Source organism: Chiloscyllium punctatum, chromosome 17 (assembly GCF_047496795.1).
Source record: "Chiloscyllium punctatum isolate Juve2018m chromosome 17, sChiPun1.3, whole genome shotgun sequence".
NCBI classification, from domain to species: domain Eukaryota; kingdom Metazoa; phylum Chordata; class Chondrichthyes; order Orectolobiformes; family Hemiscylliidae; genus Chiloscyllium; species Chiloscyllium punctatum.
In genome coordinates this window covers 69,100,214-69,118,406 of record NC_092755.1, presented here as the reverse complement: position 1 = coordinate 69,118,406, position 18,193 = coordinate 69,100,214, and the positions used below count along the sequence as shown (strand labels likewise).

The window sequence follows — 18,193 nt, the reverse complement described above, 5'->3', positions numbered from 1 at the left end:
CAGGGAACTATAGACCAGTGAGTCTGAAGTTGGTGATGAGCAAGTTGTTGGAGGGAATCCTGAGAGATAGGATTTACACATTTGAAAAGGCAAGGGCTGATTAAGGATAGTCAACATGGCTTTGTGCGTAGGAAATCATGTCTCATGAACTTGATTGAGTATTTTGAGGAAGTAACAGAGATTGATGAGGCCGGAGCGGTGAACGTGACCTGTATGGACTCCAGTTAGGCATTCAACAAGGTTCCCCATGGGAGACTGGTCAGCAAGGTTTGATCTCATGGAATAGAGGGAGGACTAGCCATTTGGATACAGAACTGGCTCAAAGTTTTTCGGACTGGAGGTCTGTGACCAGTGGAGTGCCACAAGGATCGGTGCTGGGTCCACTACTTTTTGTCATTTTTATATCAATGATTTTGACATGAACATAGGAGATACAATTAGTCAGTTTGTGGATGACACCAACATTGGAGGTGTAGTGGACAGCGAAGAAGGTTACCTCAGATTACAACAAGATCTTGATCAGATGGGCCAATGGAGTGGCAGGTGGAGATTAATTTAGATAAATGCAAGGTGCTGCATTTTGAAAAGGCAAATCAGGGCAGGACTTATACACTTAATGGGAAGGTCCTAGGGAATGTTGCTGAACAAAGAGACCTTGGAGTGCAGGTTCATAGCTCCTTGAAGGTGCAGTCGCAAGTAGATAGGACAGCGAAGAAAACATTTCATATGCTTTTCTTTCTTGGTCAGAGCACTGAGTACAGGAGTTGGGAGGTCATGTTGCGGCTGTACAGGATGTTGGTTAGGTGACTTTTGAAATATTGCCTGCAATTCTGGTCTCCTTCCTATCTGAAGGGTGTTGTGAAACTTGAGCAGGTTCAGAAAAGATTTGCAAGGATGTTGCCAAGGTTGGAGGATTTGAGTCATAGGGAGAGGCTGAAAAGGCTGGGGCAGTTTTCCCTTGAGCATCGAAGGCTGAGGGGGTGTCCTTATAGGGGAATGGATAGGATAAATGGACAAAGTCTTTTCCCTGGGGTGGGGAGTCCAGAACTAGAGGGCATAGGTTTAGGGTGAGAGGGGAAAGATATAAAAGAGACCTAAGGGGCAATGTCTTCACACAGAGGGCGGTGCGCATATGGATTGATCTGCCAGAAAAAATGGTGGAGGCTGGTACAGTTGCAACATTTAAAAGGCATCTGGATTGGTATATGAATAGAAAGGGTTTGGAAGAATATGGGCCAAGTGCTGGCAAATGGGACTAGACTAGGTTGAGACATCTGGGCGGCATGGATGAGTTGGGCCGAAGGGTCTATTTCCATGCTGTACATCTGTATGACTCTGACTGTAAGATGTCGTTGTATCCAGTCCACTGATGGAACAGTATGACATGGGTGTTGGGTGTGATAGTTGATTAAAAGAATGCTGGCTATTGGAATTGGTGGGAAGGTGGAGATGAGGGTAATGGTGAACAGTGATCATCTAATTGGGTAAATAGGGAAGCAAGACCAATTTCTCTGTGAATGTGAACAGGCAAGTAATATCAAGCCAACTTAGCATGTAATGAGGTACATTCTATAGACAGGTGTTGAATTCAAATATAATCACTTTGGCCAATTTCTTTCAAATAACATGTTATAAATGGAAACTAGCAATAAGAGAAGACATGAAGGCATTTCCAACTTAGTCTGTTACAAATTGGCTTCTTGTTGCTCATCAGTCTGGACAGATCAGTTTATGCATGATGAGGCAAACACAGGATCTCAAATTTTGAATTTGTTTTTACTTGCTTCAAAGTATTATTGTGTTCTTTGTGATTTAACCAAACCTGAATGCAGTACTTAGAATTTCTTGCCAGATGATGTGGAGGAAAAATGTTTGACCAATATTTCAACTAATTCAGAGTTAAATATTCTAAATTGCAAAGTCAATTTTTACTTTTATAAAAATAATATAATTGGAACATCACTGAAAACCACTTTATACTGTATAAAATCTTCATAAAGCTATTGTTAATGAGTGAAACTCTGAATGTTATGTTTTCAGTTAAATCTCATTTGTGCTACTTAAGAATAATGTTTTTTCTATAAACAGAATAATAAGGGATGGGGAGCTGTTCATGCTTCTTTCAGCTTCTGCAAATCTACATTCAAAACTGTTCTGGATTAAATGTAATTGTTTTCACTTTTGAACAGATTTAGAAATGTGAATTGGCTAACGGAAATCTGACTAGTGAGCACATTGTATTTACTTCATGGTATAGCATGTAAACTTAACAGTCAAATAATAACTGAAATATATCTGTCAACGTCATTGAAATAGTAGGGGAAATAAATAGTACTGTTCCATATTGATATCGATCAAAAAGCTGTAATAAACTGTTAGTTACTATTTGGTGAAATTTCACAATGGTAAATCCGTTTTCAGTGAAAAGCTTAACTGAACAGCCAGGAATGTGACCCTCCCACTCTGCTGTGAAACTCACTTCAACTGAAGCAGTTGAAAGGTTGCATTTCGATGTCACCATGAAGTGGTGCTTGGGTGGACCAGTCATTTTTACAATATAACTATAACAGAGACACTGCCATTTGTATTATATGATGGAATATGCAATAGATGGATGCACTTGTGCTCAATATGTAAGGAACCCATTACTAGATAGAATAATTTGTTTAGTTCCCTTACCACTCGGCATTTCTTTTTTGCAGACTTTCGCATGCTCGTATTTTGCGACTGCAATAAGTATTATTGACAGGATGCTTTGCATAATCTTGCAATCTTAGTTAATAAAAATCCCACCCTATCGTCAATTGTCAAAAGAAAGCAAAAGTTGCATGTTCGTGGGAATGCCATAGGCAACAAGATCAAAAACCACACAACACAGTGTTGTAGTCCAATCGTGTTGTAGCAAAGCTCCAAAAGCTTGTATTCCCAAATAAACCTGTTGGGCTATAACATGGTTTTGTGTAATTTTTGATTTTTCCACCCCAGTCCAACATCAGCACCTCCATATCATAGGCAACAAAGGAAACATTTTCGTCATTCAAATCCAGGCAAATTTGTCATGACATAGTGTGTTAACATGCAACTGTGTGATATGCGTAGCTGCTGAATTATTCAGGAATGAAAAGAAAAAGACTTGTATTCATTTATGACCTTTTAAAATCGTCAATGTCCCAACGTGGTTACAGTCAATTAAGTACTTGAGGTGTTGCTACTATTATAATGTAGGCAGTGAATTTGTGCACAACAAATTCTCACAGTGGCATGATGATATCCAAATAAATTGTTTTTTTTTGTGTGTGATGTTGGTGCAGGGATAAATGTTGACCAGAAATCTGAGTATAACACCCTTGTTCTTCTTTGAAAGAGTACTGTTGAATGTTTTGCATTCACTTGAGAATGCATATATTGCCTTGTTTTAATATCTCAAAGGTGGCACCTCTGACAGTGCACACTCTGAGTGCTGCACTGAAGTGTCAACTTAGATTGTTTTCAAACCCTTGACCCCTTAACCTTGTGGGTTATTGCTAAGTGTTCAACAGGTATGTATCGAAAATGATTAAACTCTTGATTTAGTAGATAATAAAATGACTATGCTGACACAATTTCATAATTCACAGTCTGAGGTAGAGAGAGAATTATTTTCCTGCCTTTCTTTGGGTCTTGTATATGATTTCTATGAATTTCTCTGGTAATTTTTTTTTGCTTTGCCTCGTTGACAATAAAATACACTTCTACATTTCTAAACAACCAAAGTGTGTCTGTGTGTTAATATTTCTGTTCCACTTAAGGATAAATTTTAAATTGTATTTCCAGAGACATAGGTAGGGCATTTTACTCATCAGATTGCAATTAAAATACATATTTGTTGAATCCTGCATATCATATAGTGCAGAGGCTTCACTTTAATGCATGAATACATCTTATTTTGTTTTGGAAACATAGGAACAGGAGTAGGGTGTTCAATCCCTTGAGCTTGCCCTGTCATTCAATATGACCATGACTGATTGAACACTTCAATGCCCTTTACCTACACCATCCGCTAACCCTGTATGCCACTGGTATCTATCTATCTCTATAAATCCATAAATGCCTTCGACATACTCCATTGGCTGAGCTTCTACAGCTCTCTGCGATTGGTTTGTAACCCTCTGAGTAAAACTGTTTTTCCTCAACTTTGACCTAAGTGACACCCCCCCCTTATTTTTAAATTGTGCTCCCTGGTTCTAGACTCCCCAACCAGTGGTAGACTGCATAGATACAGGTATCTTTTTTTCAGTGAGATCACCTTCCATTTTTGAGGTCCAGTTTGCTCAATCTCCCTTCATAAGGCAGTATCACCGTCCCACGAATAAGTCTGATGAACCTTCATTATATTCCCAATGTGATAGTAATATCTCTGCTGAGATGAGGAGACACAAGCTACATGCAGTACTCCAGGTATTGTCGAGCCAATCTCCTACACAATTGAAATGAGACTTCACTATTTTTGTACTCTAATCCTGTTGCAATAAAGGCAAACATTCTATTTGCCTTCCCAGTTACTTGCTGTACCTGCATGCTATCCTTCAGTGATTTAATAACGAAGAACACTTAGCTCCCTTTGTACATCTCTACTTTCTCAACCTCTTATTATTTAAGAAAGACTCTGCACACCTCTTTCTCCTGTCAATTGGGTCACCTCAAATGATATTCTACCTGCCCAATTTATGAAGCCTGTCCAATCTTCCAGATGCAATTTTACACCTTCCTCACAACACACATTCTCACTTAGGTTTATATCATCTGCAGATTTGGAAAAATATTTGATCCCCAAATACCAATCATAGATATATATTGTGAATGACTGGGGCCCATCATGCATGTAGTACCTTACTAGTCACAGCCTGCCAATGTGACAATGAGCCACTTATTCTTTACCATCTGTTTTCTGTTAGCCAGGATTCTTTAATCCATAACAGTACATTATTCCTATCCCACGTGCTTTAATTATTCTAACCAGCCTCTTGTGGAGGAACTTTATTAAAAACCTTCAGAAAACCAAAGTATACTTGGCTGTCCTTTATCTATATTGTTAGTAACCTTTTCAAAAAAACTCCAAGTTTGTTAAACATATTTTACCATTCACAAATCCATACTAACTATGCCCAATCAGATCATTGTCAACCAGGGGTCTATTTATCACATCCTGTATAATAGATTCTAGGATTTTCTCTACTATTGATGTAAGACTAACAGATCCAAAGATCCTTCTTTTCTGTCTCGCTCTCTTAAATAATGGGGGTGACATTTGCTACTTCCATATCAGCAGAAATTATTCTATAATCTACCCAATCTTGGAAGGTAATCACCAAGGCATTGACTATCTCAATAGCTAAATCCTTTCACACTCTAGGATGTTATCTGTTAGGTCCTGGGTATTTATCAAATTTTGGCCCCAGTATATTTTTTTTTCTCTGTGCAATCTACTTACAAAGACTAATCTCCTTCACTATCTCATTCTCTATCTTTAGATCTGTAGTTCTGGAAAATTTCCGGTACTTTCTTCAGTGAATCAGACATTTAAGTAATCATAAAGCTTCTGTGGCATTTCTCTTCTGATTACAGGTTTTCCTGATTCTGCTTGTAATTGGCTCACATTTGTTTTAAACAAATGTTTCCCTTTTACTTAACTTTAGAAGCTTTTACAGTCCTTTTCACTAGATTGCATTCATATTGTACTCTCCCTTCTCACTTTCTTGGCACTGCTTTGTTGTTTTCTATGAACCTCTTAATCCTCCGAATTACTATTTGTGGTAACTTTTAGGCCTTTTAATCTTGTACAATCCTGAATTTAATTTATTAGCCACAATTTACTGACCTTTTTGTATTTTAGCACATTGAAGGAATGTATAGTTGCTGTAAATCATAGTTCTTTAAAGACTCTTGTCCACTGTCTATGTACAGGCATGCATTTTAATGTATTTTCCCAAAACTCCTCAGCCAATTTATTTATCATGCCTTCAATTATCCCTAACTCAAATTAAACCAACTTGTTTCAGAATGAACTAACTCCCTTTCAACCAAATGTAAAATTCTGTCATATTGCGGTCACGCATAGAATCATACAGCATAGAAACCGACCCTTTGGTCCAACCCATCCAATCTGACCAAATCTCTCAAACTAAACTAATCTGACTTATCTATATCCCTCAACCTTTCCTATTCCTGAACCTATCCAAATGTCTTTTAACTGTTGTAACTGTACCTGTATCTACCACTTCCTCTGGTAGTTCATTCCACACATGAACCACCCTCTGTGTGAAAACGTTGCCCTTTCTCTTAACTTCTTCTCTTCAGACCTTGCCTCGAGTTTTAAACTCCCCCACCCTAGGGAAAAGACCTTTGCACGATTGGAAGAAGTCCCAGCCTATTCTTATAACAAAACCGGCAACTCCTGGCAACGTCCTTTTAAATCTTTTCTGAACCCTCTCCAGTTTAGTAATATCCATCCTAAAGAGGGCGACCAGAACTGTACACAGTACTCCAAAAGTGGCCTCACCAACGTCCTGTACAACCTCCGCGTATCGTCCTAACTCCTATACTCCAGTGGCCTGAGCAATGAAGGCAAGCATGCGAAATGTCTTCTTGACCACTCTGTCTACCTATGGTGCAACATTCACCTAGGTCTCCTTCGATAACACTACCCAAGGCTCACAATAAGGTTGTTAATCACCTCTTTAAATGACATAATACTATATTTAAAAAACATGTCCTTGAGTTTGCTTCTCAACATGCTCCTGTAGAAAATCATATCTAACACACTGTAGAAACTCATCCTCCAGAATTTTACTGCTCACTTGGGTTACTTGGGTATGTGTGATGAACGGCTTTTGCCTGAAACATCGATTTTCCTGCTCCTCAGATGCTGCCTGACCTGCTGTTCTTTCCCAGCCCCACTCTAACCTAGACTCTGATCTCCAGCATCTGCAGCCCTCACTTATGCCTTCCTTGGATATGTGCAGATTAGTCATGCACAATAATTCTGCTGCCAATTCAGCATGCTTCTCTCATTTGATTAATAGCATTTCTCACACTCTCACTACTGTATGGAGACCTATAAGTAACTCTAAGCAATGTCTGCTGTACCTTGCTGTTTCTTAGGTGCACCCAAAGATTCCACACATTGTTCTTCTGAGCTGAGATCTTCCTTCATCATATACTGATCTAATCCCTTATTATCAGTGTAACTCCACCTTCTTTTGCCTTCTTATATGTTGTTTGTAAATATCACTTTTTTTTTCTTATAAACATCACCGTTGTATTAATTTCTGTAAGTTATCCTATGTTTGTTCTAGCAGTGATAGCACTATCAATAGTATTGTTCTCGGCATGGACAACTTTAATAAATTGTGCATAACTGTTGATCAACTTTTTTTCAGTGTTCTTTTTGTATTTGTTTTCATATTGTCCTAATCCTTGGCTTAAACATTCTTGAATAATGCAGTTTTAAAGATTGGAGTACTGCCCAGAGTGCAGAACATCTAGTTTCTGACGGGGGCACTTGGTGGGTGTGGTGATGTGATATTAAACTATCCAATGTTTGCCCTTTGGGAGCGTGTTCAAAAGCAGTTGTAAGAATGTAGTGACTCTGGAGAGAATTTCACCACTAGTTTATGATTGTAATATAATTTAAATCACAGTTGCAGGAAAATGCATTTAATATAATCTATACATTCATGATTTTTGTGAACCTAAATTAAAATTGTGTTCAAAACCAATACTTAATGTTTGCTTTTTTTTAAATAGCACCCAAGCCGGAAAAAGGATCGTCACTTTGTGTTGTACAAGCCACCACCTCAAGATGGCACACCAGCTCTGGTGGAAGAATTTCTAGAGCGTGCAAATTTCATTGCTAATGATCTGGATTGGTTACTAGCACTTCCTCATGATAAATTTTGGTGTCAGGTAATAAAATGAGCTTTCTGGGCCAAGTATATCAGTTTATGTAATTTTACAAGTATAATGTTACATTGGCTTTAAGTATTTGCTTCTGTTCAGGTGGTGAGGCCAGTGATGGTCTCTTGTAACCGTCACTTTGCTTTGTATTTATATGTACAAACAGGATATGTATTGGGCTCACATGCAAGATAACATTAATATCTTTGAATAACATGGCCATGTTGAAATGTCCAGTTTGGTAAAGAGTTTTGACATGCTCATAAAATGATTCCTATGTGGACAGCAGTCAGTTTATTTTTATAGTAAAGTTATTCAGTTTTGTTAAATGATTGAGTTACTATGTTTTAATTTCAAAATATTAATAGATGAAAGCATTGAAAACGTGTGCCTTTAGAAGAATTGTACCTGAGAAAGATATCTCTGATGAAATTATATTTCAGGAAGTTGAAGAATGTAATCGTTTTTTATTTTCACACAATATTGTGAAAATAAAGCAACATTTTAAACCATGGAGTCCATAGAAAATTGCTTCCACAAGGCTCCACTGTTGACTTCATGATTTCACTAATTTTAGTCAAAAACATATGTACATTTAAATGTAATGGATTGAAATCTTTATCAATTTAAGAACCATTTGTGGATCTATGAAGATTCACAAATTAATAGCTCAATTTCTTGATGTTTTCTATTCCAGCAGTTTACTATTTATATTGTCGCCAGCTAGAAGATTCACATATGCTTGTTCTAAATTTTTACTGTTCTAAACCGTATGAATGAGACTTAATCATGATTATTCAGAATAGCATATTTTAAGATGGTTTTTATGTAAAACAGTAAGCTGTTGAAATCAATATTTATTTTTAAATTAAAGCTGCTTATATAAGCTTGTCATTACAGCCTGTTACTAATGATGGTACTTCAACAGATGCACTGGGAGACCAGCACAATATGAATATGGTAAATTTATATAGCCAGTGAGACAAAAGATGTACAGTTTATCTATGTTAATATTTTTGGAGGGTTGAGTTTGATCTTAAAGGAGGATGAATCTGGCTCATCTTTATTGAGGTTTTCTTTAAAATAAAATAAAGGTCAAGGTTGTTGTGAAATTGTGACCTTAACTCCAACATTGCTCTGAAAACAAATGGCTGAAGACCCCTCTGGTGTTTCAATAAGAATTATTCATATAGTGGTTTAAAATGGTCGATAAGTATTGAAGGCTAATTCAACTTAGAATAATCAGAATTAATCTTAGTTTAGGAAGACCAGAAACTTAATTTTTTGAAGGCAGTTCAGAGAACTTGACTAGGATCAGAAGCAAATTTAGTTTCTCTCCTTTCAGGAAGACAAGACCGTTCAAAATAAACATAGTCACATTAGTAGAAAGGTTTAGTTTATACAACTTCAAAAATCGATTAGAAATCTGCGAGTTGTTAGAAACTGAGAAAACTTGAGCTCTCAGTTTTGAGAGCATTCAAGTAAGAAGTCACCAGAATTCAAAGGAAAGAAACTGGGCGAATCAGTTGAGTAAAATTTTAAAAATTGCTATAATGAGGTAATTTATCTTAACCATGGAATCTCTGTAAACAGATATTGTTGGGAAATAATTTGAAAACACTTTGCTGTAGACATTAATATTTCTTAACTGTCTTCTATATCCAGATACCTTTTTTCAATGTTCATCTTTTGTTGTAATATGTTTCAGTGTACTGATGCTGTGTTATCCAAAATTTTAAAAAATGATCTCAGGTCAGAATTCATGCTGGGACCTGATTTGTCCAGTAGTGCCATCAGCTAAGATTATAACACCAGTTCTATTATAAATATGAATGTATGGATTTGTAATGTAAACAGGTTAACAGGACGTGCACAGCTTCTTGTGTATTCACTTTCCTTTTCTTCACTCTTAGGTTATTTTCGATGAAACTATGCAGAAATGTTTGGACTCTTTCTTGCATTATACACCTCGTCAGTATGATGAATTTGTGAACCCAAACCCAGCCGTAGAAGAGGTGCAAAAACATCTCCATCGCAGTGTTTTTATGATCTTTCTCAGGATGTCTACCCACAAGGAATCCAAAGTATTGTTTTGAAATATTTCCAGTATCTTTGTTTTTCTGTATTTTTTTTAAATTGAAAGTTAAGTTTGGCCTTTTACCACAACAGAATATAAATGGACATTCTAGTCTGTTTGAGTGAAGTTTAAGGAAAATCAACAAACAGCGTTAAGGGGAGATGATTGAATATTGAATAACAGTTCAAGATTTTTTTTAATGTGTATTTTTAGTGTTGTGACACAGCCTGGAGTAAATGGAATCCAGCCCTTTTGGACCACATGCATAGACACTACCACTGAGACACAAGAGCCTCTTGAATAACAGTCCAATGCTGTGGTTAATTCTCGAGCCTGTATTGTCTGTTGTGGTTCTGTTTGCTGAGCTGGGAATTTGTCTTGCAAACGTTTCGTCCCCTGTCTAGGTGACATCCTCAGTGCTTGGGAGCCTCCTGTGAAGCGCTTCTGTGCTGTTTTCTCCGGTATTTATAGTGGACTGTCTCTGCCACTTCCGGTTGTCAGTTCGAGCTGTCCACTGTAGTGGCCGGTATATTGGGTCCAGGTCGATGTGTTTGTTGATAGAGTCTGTGGATGAGTGCCATGCCTCCAGGAATTCCCTGGCTGTTCTCTGTTTGGCTTGCCCTATAATGGTAGTGTTGTCCCAGTCGAATTCATGTTGCTTGACGTCTGTGTGTGTGGCTACTAAGGATAGCTGGTCGTGTCATTTCGTGGCTAGTTGGTGGTCGTGTATATGGATCGTTAACTGTCTTCCTGTTTGTCCGATGTAGTGTTTTCTGCAGTCCTTGCATGGGATTTTGTACACTACATTAGTTTTGCTCATGTTGGGTATCGGGTCCTTTGTTCTGGTGAGTTGTTGTCTGAGCGTGGCTGTTGGTTTGTGTGCTGTTATGAGTCCTAGTGGTCGCAGTAGTCTGGCTGTCAGTTCAGAAATGCTCCTGATGTATGGTAGTGTGGCTAGTCCTTTGGGTTGCGGCATGTCCTCGTTCCGTTGTCTCTCCCTTAGGCATCTGTTGATGAAATTGCGAGGGTATCCGTTTTTGGCGAATACTTTGTATAGGTGTTCCTCTTCCTCTTTTTGCAGTTCTGGTGTGCTGCAGTGTGTTGTGGCCCTTTTGAATAGTGTCCTGATGCAACTTCGTTTGTGTGTGTTGGGGTGGTTGCTTTCATAGTTTAGGACTTGGTCTGTGTGTGTGGCTTTCCTGTAAACCTTTGTGGTGAATTCTCCGTTCGGTGTTCTCTGTACCATTACGTCTAGGAATGGGAGTTGGTTGTCCTTTTCTTCCTCTCTAGTGAATCGGATTCCTGTGAGTGTGGTATTGATGATCTGGTGTGTGTTCTCTATTTCTGTGTTTTTAATTATTACAAAGGTGTCATCCACGTATCTGACCCAGAGTTTGGGTTGAAGTTGTGTAAGACTGTTTGTTCTAACCTTTGCATTACTGCTTCTGCTATGAGTCCAGAGATCGGTGAGCCCATGGGTGTTCCGTTGATTTGTTCGTATATTTGGTTATTGAATGTGAAGTGTGTTGTGAGGCACAAGTCCAGTAGTTTAAGTATGCCATCTTTGTTGATAGGTTCGACGTCCTGTTGTCTGTTATGTCTGTCCAGCAGGTTGGCTTTTGTTTCTTTGGCTAGTGTTTTGTCGATGGAGGTGAACAGTGCCGTTACATCGAATGAGACCATAGTTTCTTCCTTGTCTATGTGTATATTTCTGATGATGTCCAACAATTCCTGTGTCGATTGTATAGATTGTCTGGATCCGCTGATCAGGTGTTTCAGTTTCTGCTGTAGTTCTTTAGCCAGTTTGTGTGATGGTGTTTCTGGTAGTGATACTATGGGTCTTGTGGGATGTCTGGTTTGTGCACTTTGGGTAGTCCATAGAATCTGGGGGTGTTGTTGCTTTCAGGTTTCATTCTTTGTAGGTCAGACCTGGTTATCTGTCCGTTTTTTAGTAGATTCCTCAGTGTGTTGTTTATCCTATTGGTGAGCTGTGGGGTGGGGTCAAACTCCCTCTTTTGGTAGGTGTTGGTATCTGCAAGTAGTTGTTGCACTTTTTGCATGTACTCTGCTTTGTCCAGGATGACCGTCATTCTGCCTTTGTCTGCTGGTAGTATAATTATGTTCTTATCGTTTATTAGTGATTTTAGTGCTTCCCTCTCCTTGGTGTTGAGGTTATGTGTTGTTTTTTTCTTGTTATCAGCGGTACGATAGTTTGTCTCACAGTTTGTTGTGTCTCTTCTGTCAGTCCATTGTTCCTGAGTGTGCATTCGATGCTGCTAGGAAGTCTGCTGTCTTGGCGTCCCTGTGGTTGTAGTTGAGTCCCTTGGCCAGTATTGTTCTTTCCGTGTCTGTGAGCTGTCTGTGGGAGAGGTTTTTAACCCAGGTGTGTGTTGTGGTGTCCTCTTCTTTGTGTGTTAGTTTGGCCATTTTTTCTTTTAGTGCCGTTTTTTTGCGGTGTGTGGTCCTGTTCTGTCCTATGGTGACGGCCTGTTCTATGGTCCGGGTCCATTCCTGATTGGTGGTTTTTGAAATTAACGATTTTTGGCGCGCAATTTCTTGTCTGTATTTGTGTAGTCTGTTGTGAGCGTCTGTAATCATTACCTGGATCATCCTGAATCCAATATACCGGCCACTACAGTGGACAGCTCGAACTGACAACCGGAAGCAGCAGAGACAGGCCACTATAAATACCGGAGAAAACAGCACAGAAGCGCATCACAGGAGGCTCCCAAGCACTGAGGATGTCACCTAGATAGGGGACGAAATGTTTGCAAGACAAATTCCCAGCTCAGCGAACAGAACCACAACAACGAGCACCCGAGCTACAAATCTTCTACCAAACTTTGAACCTGTATTGTCTGTTATGTGATATGGGCTATCACAATATAGCTTATTTACCGACTTCTTTTCCTTTTTTGTTTCTTGGATGATATGTCCCTAGCTCCAGGTCAAGAAAGTTACACCTTGAAATGAATTGCAGATGTATATTGTTCCTCTGATACTTTAAAGCATTGTATTTCAAATTATGTTTTTTGAAAGTGTAGAAGAACTAGCAAACTAGTGCAAAACTAAATCTAAATTCCAAATGGAATTGGAGCTACAGACAATTAAACAACAAACCGTTGTACACAGGTTCTTTGAAACAAAATTATCAAAGCTAGGTGGAATCCTTGAAAGATTATAAAGTCATAGAGATGTACCGCACAGAAACAAACCATTGGGCCCAACACATCCATGCTGACCAGATCTCCCAACCTAATCTAGTCCCATTTGCCAGCACTTGGGCCATATCCCTTTAAACCCTTCCTATTCATATACTCATCCAGCCTCCACCACTTCCTCAGGCAGCTCATTTCATACACTCACCACAATGTGTGAAAAGTTGCCCCTTACGTCTCTTTTATATTTTTCCCCTCTCACCCTAAAACTATGCCGTCTTATTCTGGACTCCCCCACCCCAGGAAAATACTTTGTCTATTTATCCTACCCATGCCCCTCATGATTTTATAAACCTCTATAAGGTCACCCTTCAGCCTCTGACACTCCAGGGAAAACAGCCCCAGCTTGTTCAGCTTCTCCCTATAGCTCAAATCCTCCAACTCTGGCAAAATCTTTGTCAATCTTTTCAAGTTTCACAACACCTTTCTGATAGGAAGGAGACCAGAATTGCACGCAATATTCCGACAGTGGCCTAACCAATATCCTGTTCAACTGCACCATGACGTCTCAATACTCTGACCAATAAAGGAAAGCATACCAAATGCTGCCTTCACTATCCTATCTACCTGTGACTCCACTCTCAAGGAGCGATGAACCTGCACTCCAAGGTCTCTTTGTTCAACAACACTCCCTAGGACCTTACCATTAAGTGTATAAGTCCTGCTAAGATTTACTTTCCCAAATTGCAGCACCTCGCATTTATCTAAATTAAACTCCATCTGCCACTTCTCTGCCCATTGACCCATCTGATCAAGATCCCATTGTAATCTGAGGCAACCTTCTTTGCTGTCCACTACACCTGCAATTTGGTGTCATCTGCAAACTTACTAACTATACCTCCTATGTTCACATCCAAATAATTTATATAAATGATGAAAAGTAGAGGACCCAGCACTGATCCTTGTGGCCCTCCACCAGTCACAGGCCTCCAGTTTGAAAAACAACCCTCCACCACCACCCTCTATCTTCTACCTTCGATTAACTTCCAAACCTAAATCTATTTTCCACAACTTTAGTCGCTTGTTTATGTCTGAAGCATTTTCCATCCATTTCAGAATGTAGCAGGAGATTGGAAATTAATGGAATGCTTCATTTTTAAATTGTTCAGGTTGTTTGAAAATAGTACTTGGAAATGAAGGTTTTGAACAAATTTCAGCATTTGCATGCTTTTTAAAATCATTTCAAATAACCTTTGTTTGAAGAAATTCTTAAAAGACTAATCATTAAAAATCAGTTGCCTTGAACAATGAAACAAAACATTTGTGTGAAACCTGAAGTTATCTGACTGCGCACACTAAGCTCAAGATGTACATGTTATGAATATGCAGCTATAAAATACTTGTAAAATTAAATATCACCCTTGTGTTATATATGTGTAACTGAAAACCTATTGCACCTCAAAAAGTCTGCACCTCAATAAGCCTTTGGTTTACTTTCTTTATGTTATGTAGTCTTCTGGTGTCATATTTAGTTTGTGAATATTCTCATGTTAACTTGCCATTTGCAAATTTATGAATACTCAGTATATGAATATACAACAAAGAAAGGATTAACTCTTGCATGGAGTCTGACCTATCCTGCTGTGACGTAGTATTCATAAATTTGCAATTGTATCTAAAGTGTTAACTTTGCAGATTCATCAATCTCACTTGTGTTATCTGTCTTGAGGAAAATATCAGAGTTTCCTATGGTCACTGCTGAATCCAGGCAACTGATGAGTTTTGTTTAGATATTTTTGTCAACGTGTGACATATCTTTAGACCAGGTGAAACTTGAACCTAAGCCATCTGGTCATACATAGGGACATTGCCACAAATATCCTGTTTTTCTTTTCCTTCATCAATCTGTTCGGAGATGTTATTACACATCTCTGGAGTGGGTGGGAATTGAACCAGGGCCTCCTGGCTTAGAGGATGAGGCACTTGCCCCTGAAAGTGCTATCATACACAGCCGAACGGCTTCATCAAATTACTTGTGGCAATTTGCACCTATTAACCAAAACCACCATTACATCACCAATGTTTCCAATTGTTTAGTTTACATACAGAGCCAATTAATGACCAAGCATCAGTTCTGTTTACTTGTGGTTCACTCATTTTTGCAGTTAAATAACAAATTTATTAACTTAGTGAGCCACAGAACCTAAATAACCAGACTGCTCCAGAAACAGTAAAACAGGATTGCTCATTTTACTTCCTATATTGAACTATGAGCTACTTAGCTCTTTGTAAGCAGCTGGAAATTCAAATTTGCAAAGAGCAGCATCTGTTTTTGAGAACACAAATGGATTTAAATTGTATTAAAACTGCTGCTCCTGTGATAGGTACACAAAGCTAACTTAAGTTAAAGTTACTGTTGCATCGTTGATTGATTTTCCCAAATGAAATAGTTGCAATTTGAAATGAAAACGTTTGTCAAGAGGGATGCCATGGAAAAGGTGTGAGCAAAGATCTGGGCTGGAAATACCTTTAGTTGCCCTCTTCGGAGAGAGTCCACTAACTACAAATCCCCTTCAAAACCCAAATGCAAATTATTTTTACTTTAAGTCCTTTTGATATACAGTATATTTTATCATTTGCAATGAAGCAAGGCAAATTATTTGAAGATTTGGCTCTCGCAGTAGCCATTCCTTGCCAATTTGATTAAATTTAAAGAGCTTTACCCCATTTTGTATGTATCCTAGCAGATTTTTTTCATTTTGTAAATATTTCTGTTCATGTTATTCTTTTAACAGGAACACTTTATTACACCTGAAGCTTTTGGAGAAATAATCTATGATGGTTTTCTCTTTGACATCCCAAAGATCTTTGACTTGTGTGTAATATTTGGAAAAGGAAATGCTGTTCTCCTTAAGAAGATGATTGGTTCGTATGAAAACATTTTTTCTTAAAGATTGGACTAAGAATGATTTTCAGAAAGTTTTCTTTGAACTTTTAATTGTGTTTCTTCTAATACATAGGAAACATTTTTAATCAACAACCAAATTACTTTAATGATCTGAATGAAACGGTGCCCACAATTCTCCAGGTAACAAACTGATTTGTGCATTATAGATATTTTCAGGATATGTAGGGATGTCGTTACACACCTTAGGGGCAGGTGGCACTTGAACTGGTGCTTCTTGGTTCAGAGATAGCGGCACTACCACTGCGCAACCCTTGATTTGTCTGTTATATACTTGGTTATTTTGCTATAAGTATCGTATATATCCTTGTACAGTTTGTGTAAGTTTATAATGAAGACAACACAGCTGGAGGAAGATGGCTGCAAATATTTGTACATGCAAGGAATCTGAGGGAAATCTCTCATTTTTCTGATAAAGATTGAAATGAGCACAAAGTAAATGATGGCTACAAAAAGAATTCTTGATGATCCAAATAATACTCTGTACTTCTCCCTTTCGAATATTGTGTTTGAAGGCTCCACCTCCCTGCCAAGAATAAAGATAATTTGTTTAATGAAGTAGAATATTTTACTGGGTGCAGTCTGCAGCGTTAAACAATTCCTGTGTATAACACTTAATGAAACTTGCAAGATATTTAACTATCCCTGTAGAAGATGCTTTATCAGCCAAGACCTACCCTGCCTAGTGAGTATTTTGTCATTTTGTCTTAAAAAATATGATTGGTCTTGGAAGAATTATAAGATCTGATATTAACAACCTCACATTGATCAGAAACTCCAAGGGTTTAGGCAGGTTCTTGGGGCAGTGGCAAGAGCTTTATTTTAAAGTGACCCATGTTGTATTTTACTTCAGAGTATTTGAATGCAAAAACTGTCATCCACTCCTCAACATTGAGATCCTTGAAGAGCAGATCATTCTCCAGTGTTTGTCTTAATATAACAATGTGGTTTTGTGTGTTTTAAATGAGCTGAATAGTATTGGTAAATTTAAAGTTTTAATCCATTTCTTGCCTTGTCTTCTAGGTATTTAGTAGTATTTGTGACAAGTGTGGCTTAAGATTGGAAAATCATTCACAAAGGCCTCAGAAGATTGATGCTCCAACCAAAGTTTCACTCATGGATATGCCTGTACAGGTGATGTTTAGATTAAGACATTGATTTTTATTTTGTATTGTCAATAAAATGTGCAATGAACTTTACATCAGGAAAAGAGAAACAAAGATTCTGGTTAATTACATTCATTTCAAACACTTTGACATACAATGCCTATTACAGTTTAATCAGTTCTATGTTAATTTACTACAGAAACTTGTAATATTTCATTGTTTAATAAATAATTTTTTATCGGGTTGGTAGTTAAAATAATAAAACACTTTACTCTTCCATTTTGTTGACACTGCACACATCTGAAGTTTAACTTCACCTTAATTTTTTAACACTTCTTGTTATCTACAGCATCTCAGCTTATTTTACTGACAACAGACTTAATACTGTATGTATGGAAAAATAGCTTTGTCATGAGTACAGTTTTGTTTTGCATTGACATACATCTTCAAACATGAAGGGTTCATGTTAAATAGCTTGATAATGTTGAAATGAAAGAAGTGAGTTCATCCCAGCTAATTAGTCAGTGAGTTAATAAATAAATAAATGCGTTCACCAAAATAAATGTTGTTCCCAATTCTTCAAGCAGTAAACACCTTTCTTCTGAAATCCATATTGGATTTCTTGATGACTGTCATATATGTTGATATATGACAATGTGCAGGCAGATGGGATCAGTTTAGAATGGCATCATGGTTGATGCAGAAATGGTGAGCCAGAGGGCCTGTTCCTGTTCTTTGGATCATTATCTTTCTGCCATAAATATTTACCTGACTACTGATATCTGTAAATGATTAGTACTTAGTTTACTAATAAGTGGCATTATTTTGCTTTAACCACTGTATGTTTGTCTGATTTTTTTCCAAATTAAACAGTAAAGCTTCTTGTACTCACTACTTTGTGATAATTGTGGGAACAGAAATACAATGTCTACACAAGAATATTCTTGGTTAG

At 37.9% G+C, this 18,193-nt stretch overlaps 1 protein-coding gene across 2 annotated transcripts in view; it reads left to right on the top strand.

Moving 5' to 3' along the window:
• ascc2 (activating signal cointegrator 1 complex subunit 2) overlaps nt 1-18,193 on the top strand; it is a 61,779-nt gene that overhangs the window by 8,752 nt on the left and 34,834 nt on the right. Inside the window, exons 3-7 of one of the 2 annotated variants that reach the window (XM_072587374.1) lie at nt 7,786-7,944; nt 9,849-9,950; nt 15,966-16,095; nt 16,191-16,258; nt 17,159-17,269. In XM_072587374.1, coding sequence (XP_072443475.1) covers nt 7,786-7,944; nt 9,849-9,950; nt 15,966-16,095; nt 16,191-16,258; nt 17,159-17,269 — 570 coding nt within the window. Of the gene's footprint in view, nt 1-7,785; nt 7,945-9,848; nt 10,020-15,965; nt 16,096-16,190; nt 16,259-17,158; nt 17,270-18,193 lie in introns of both variants that reach the window. The other variant, XM_072587373.1, reaches the window with a different exon arrangement.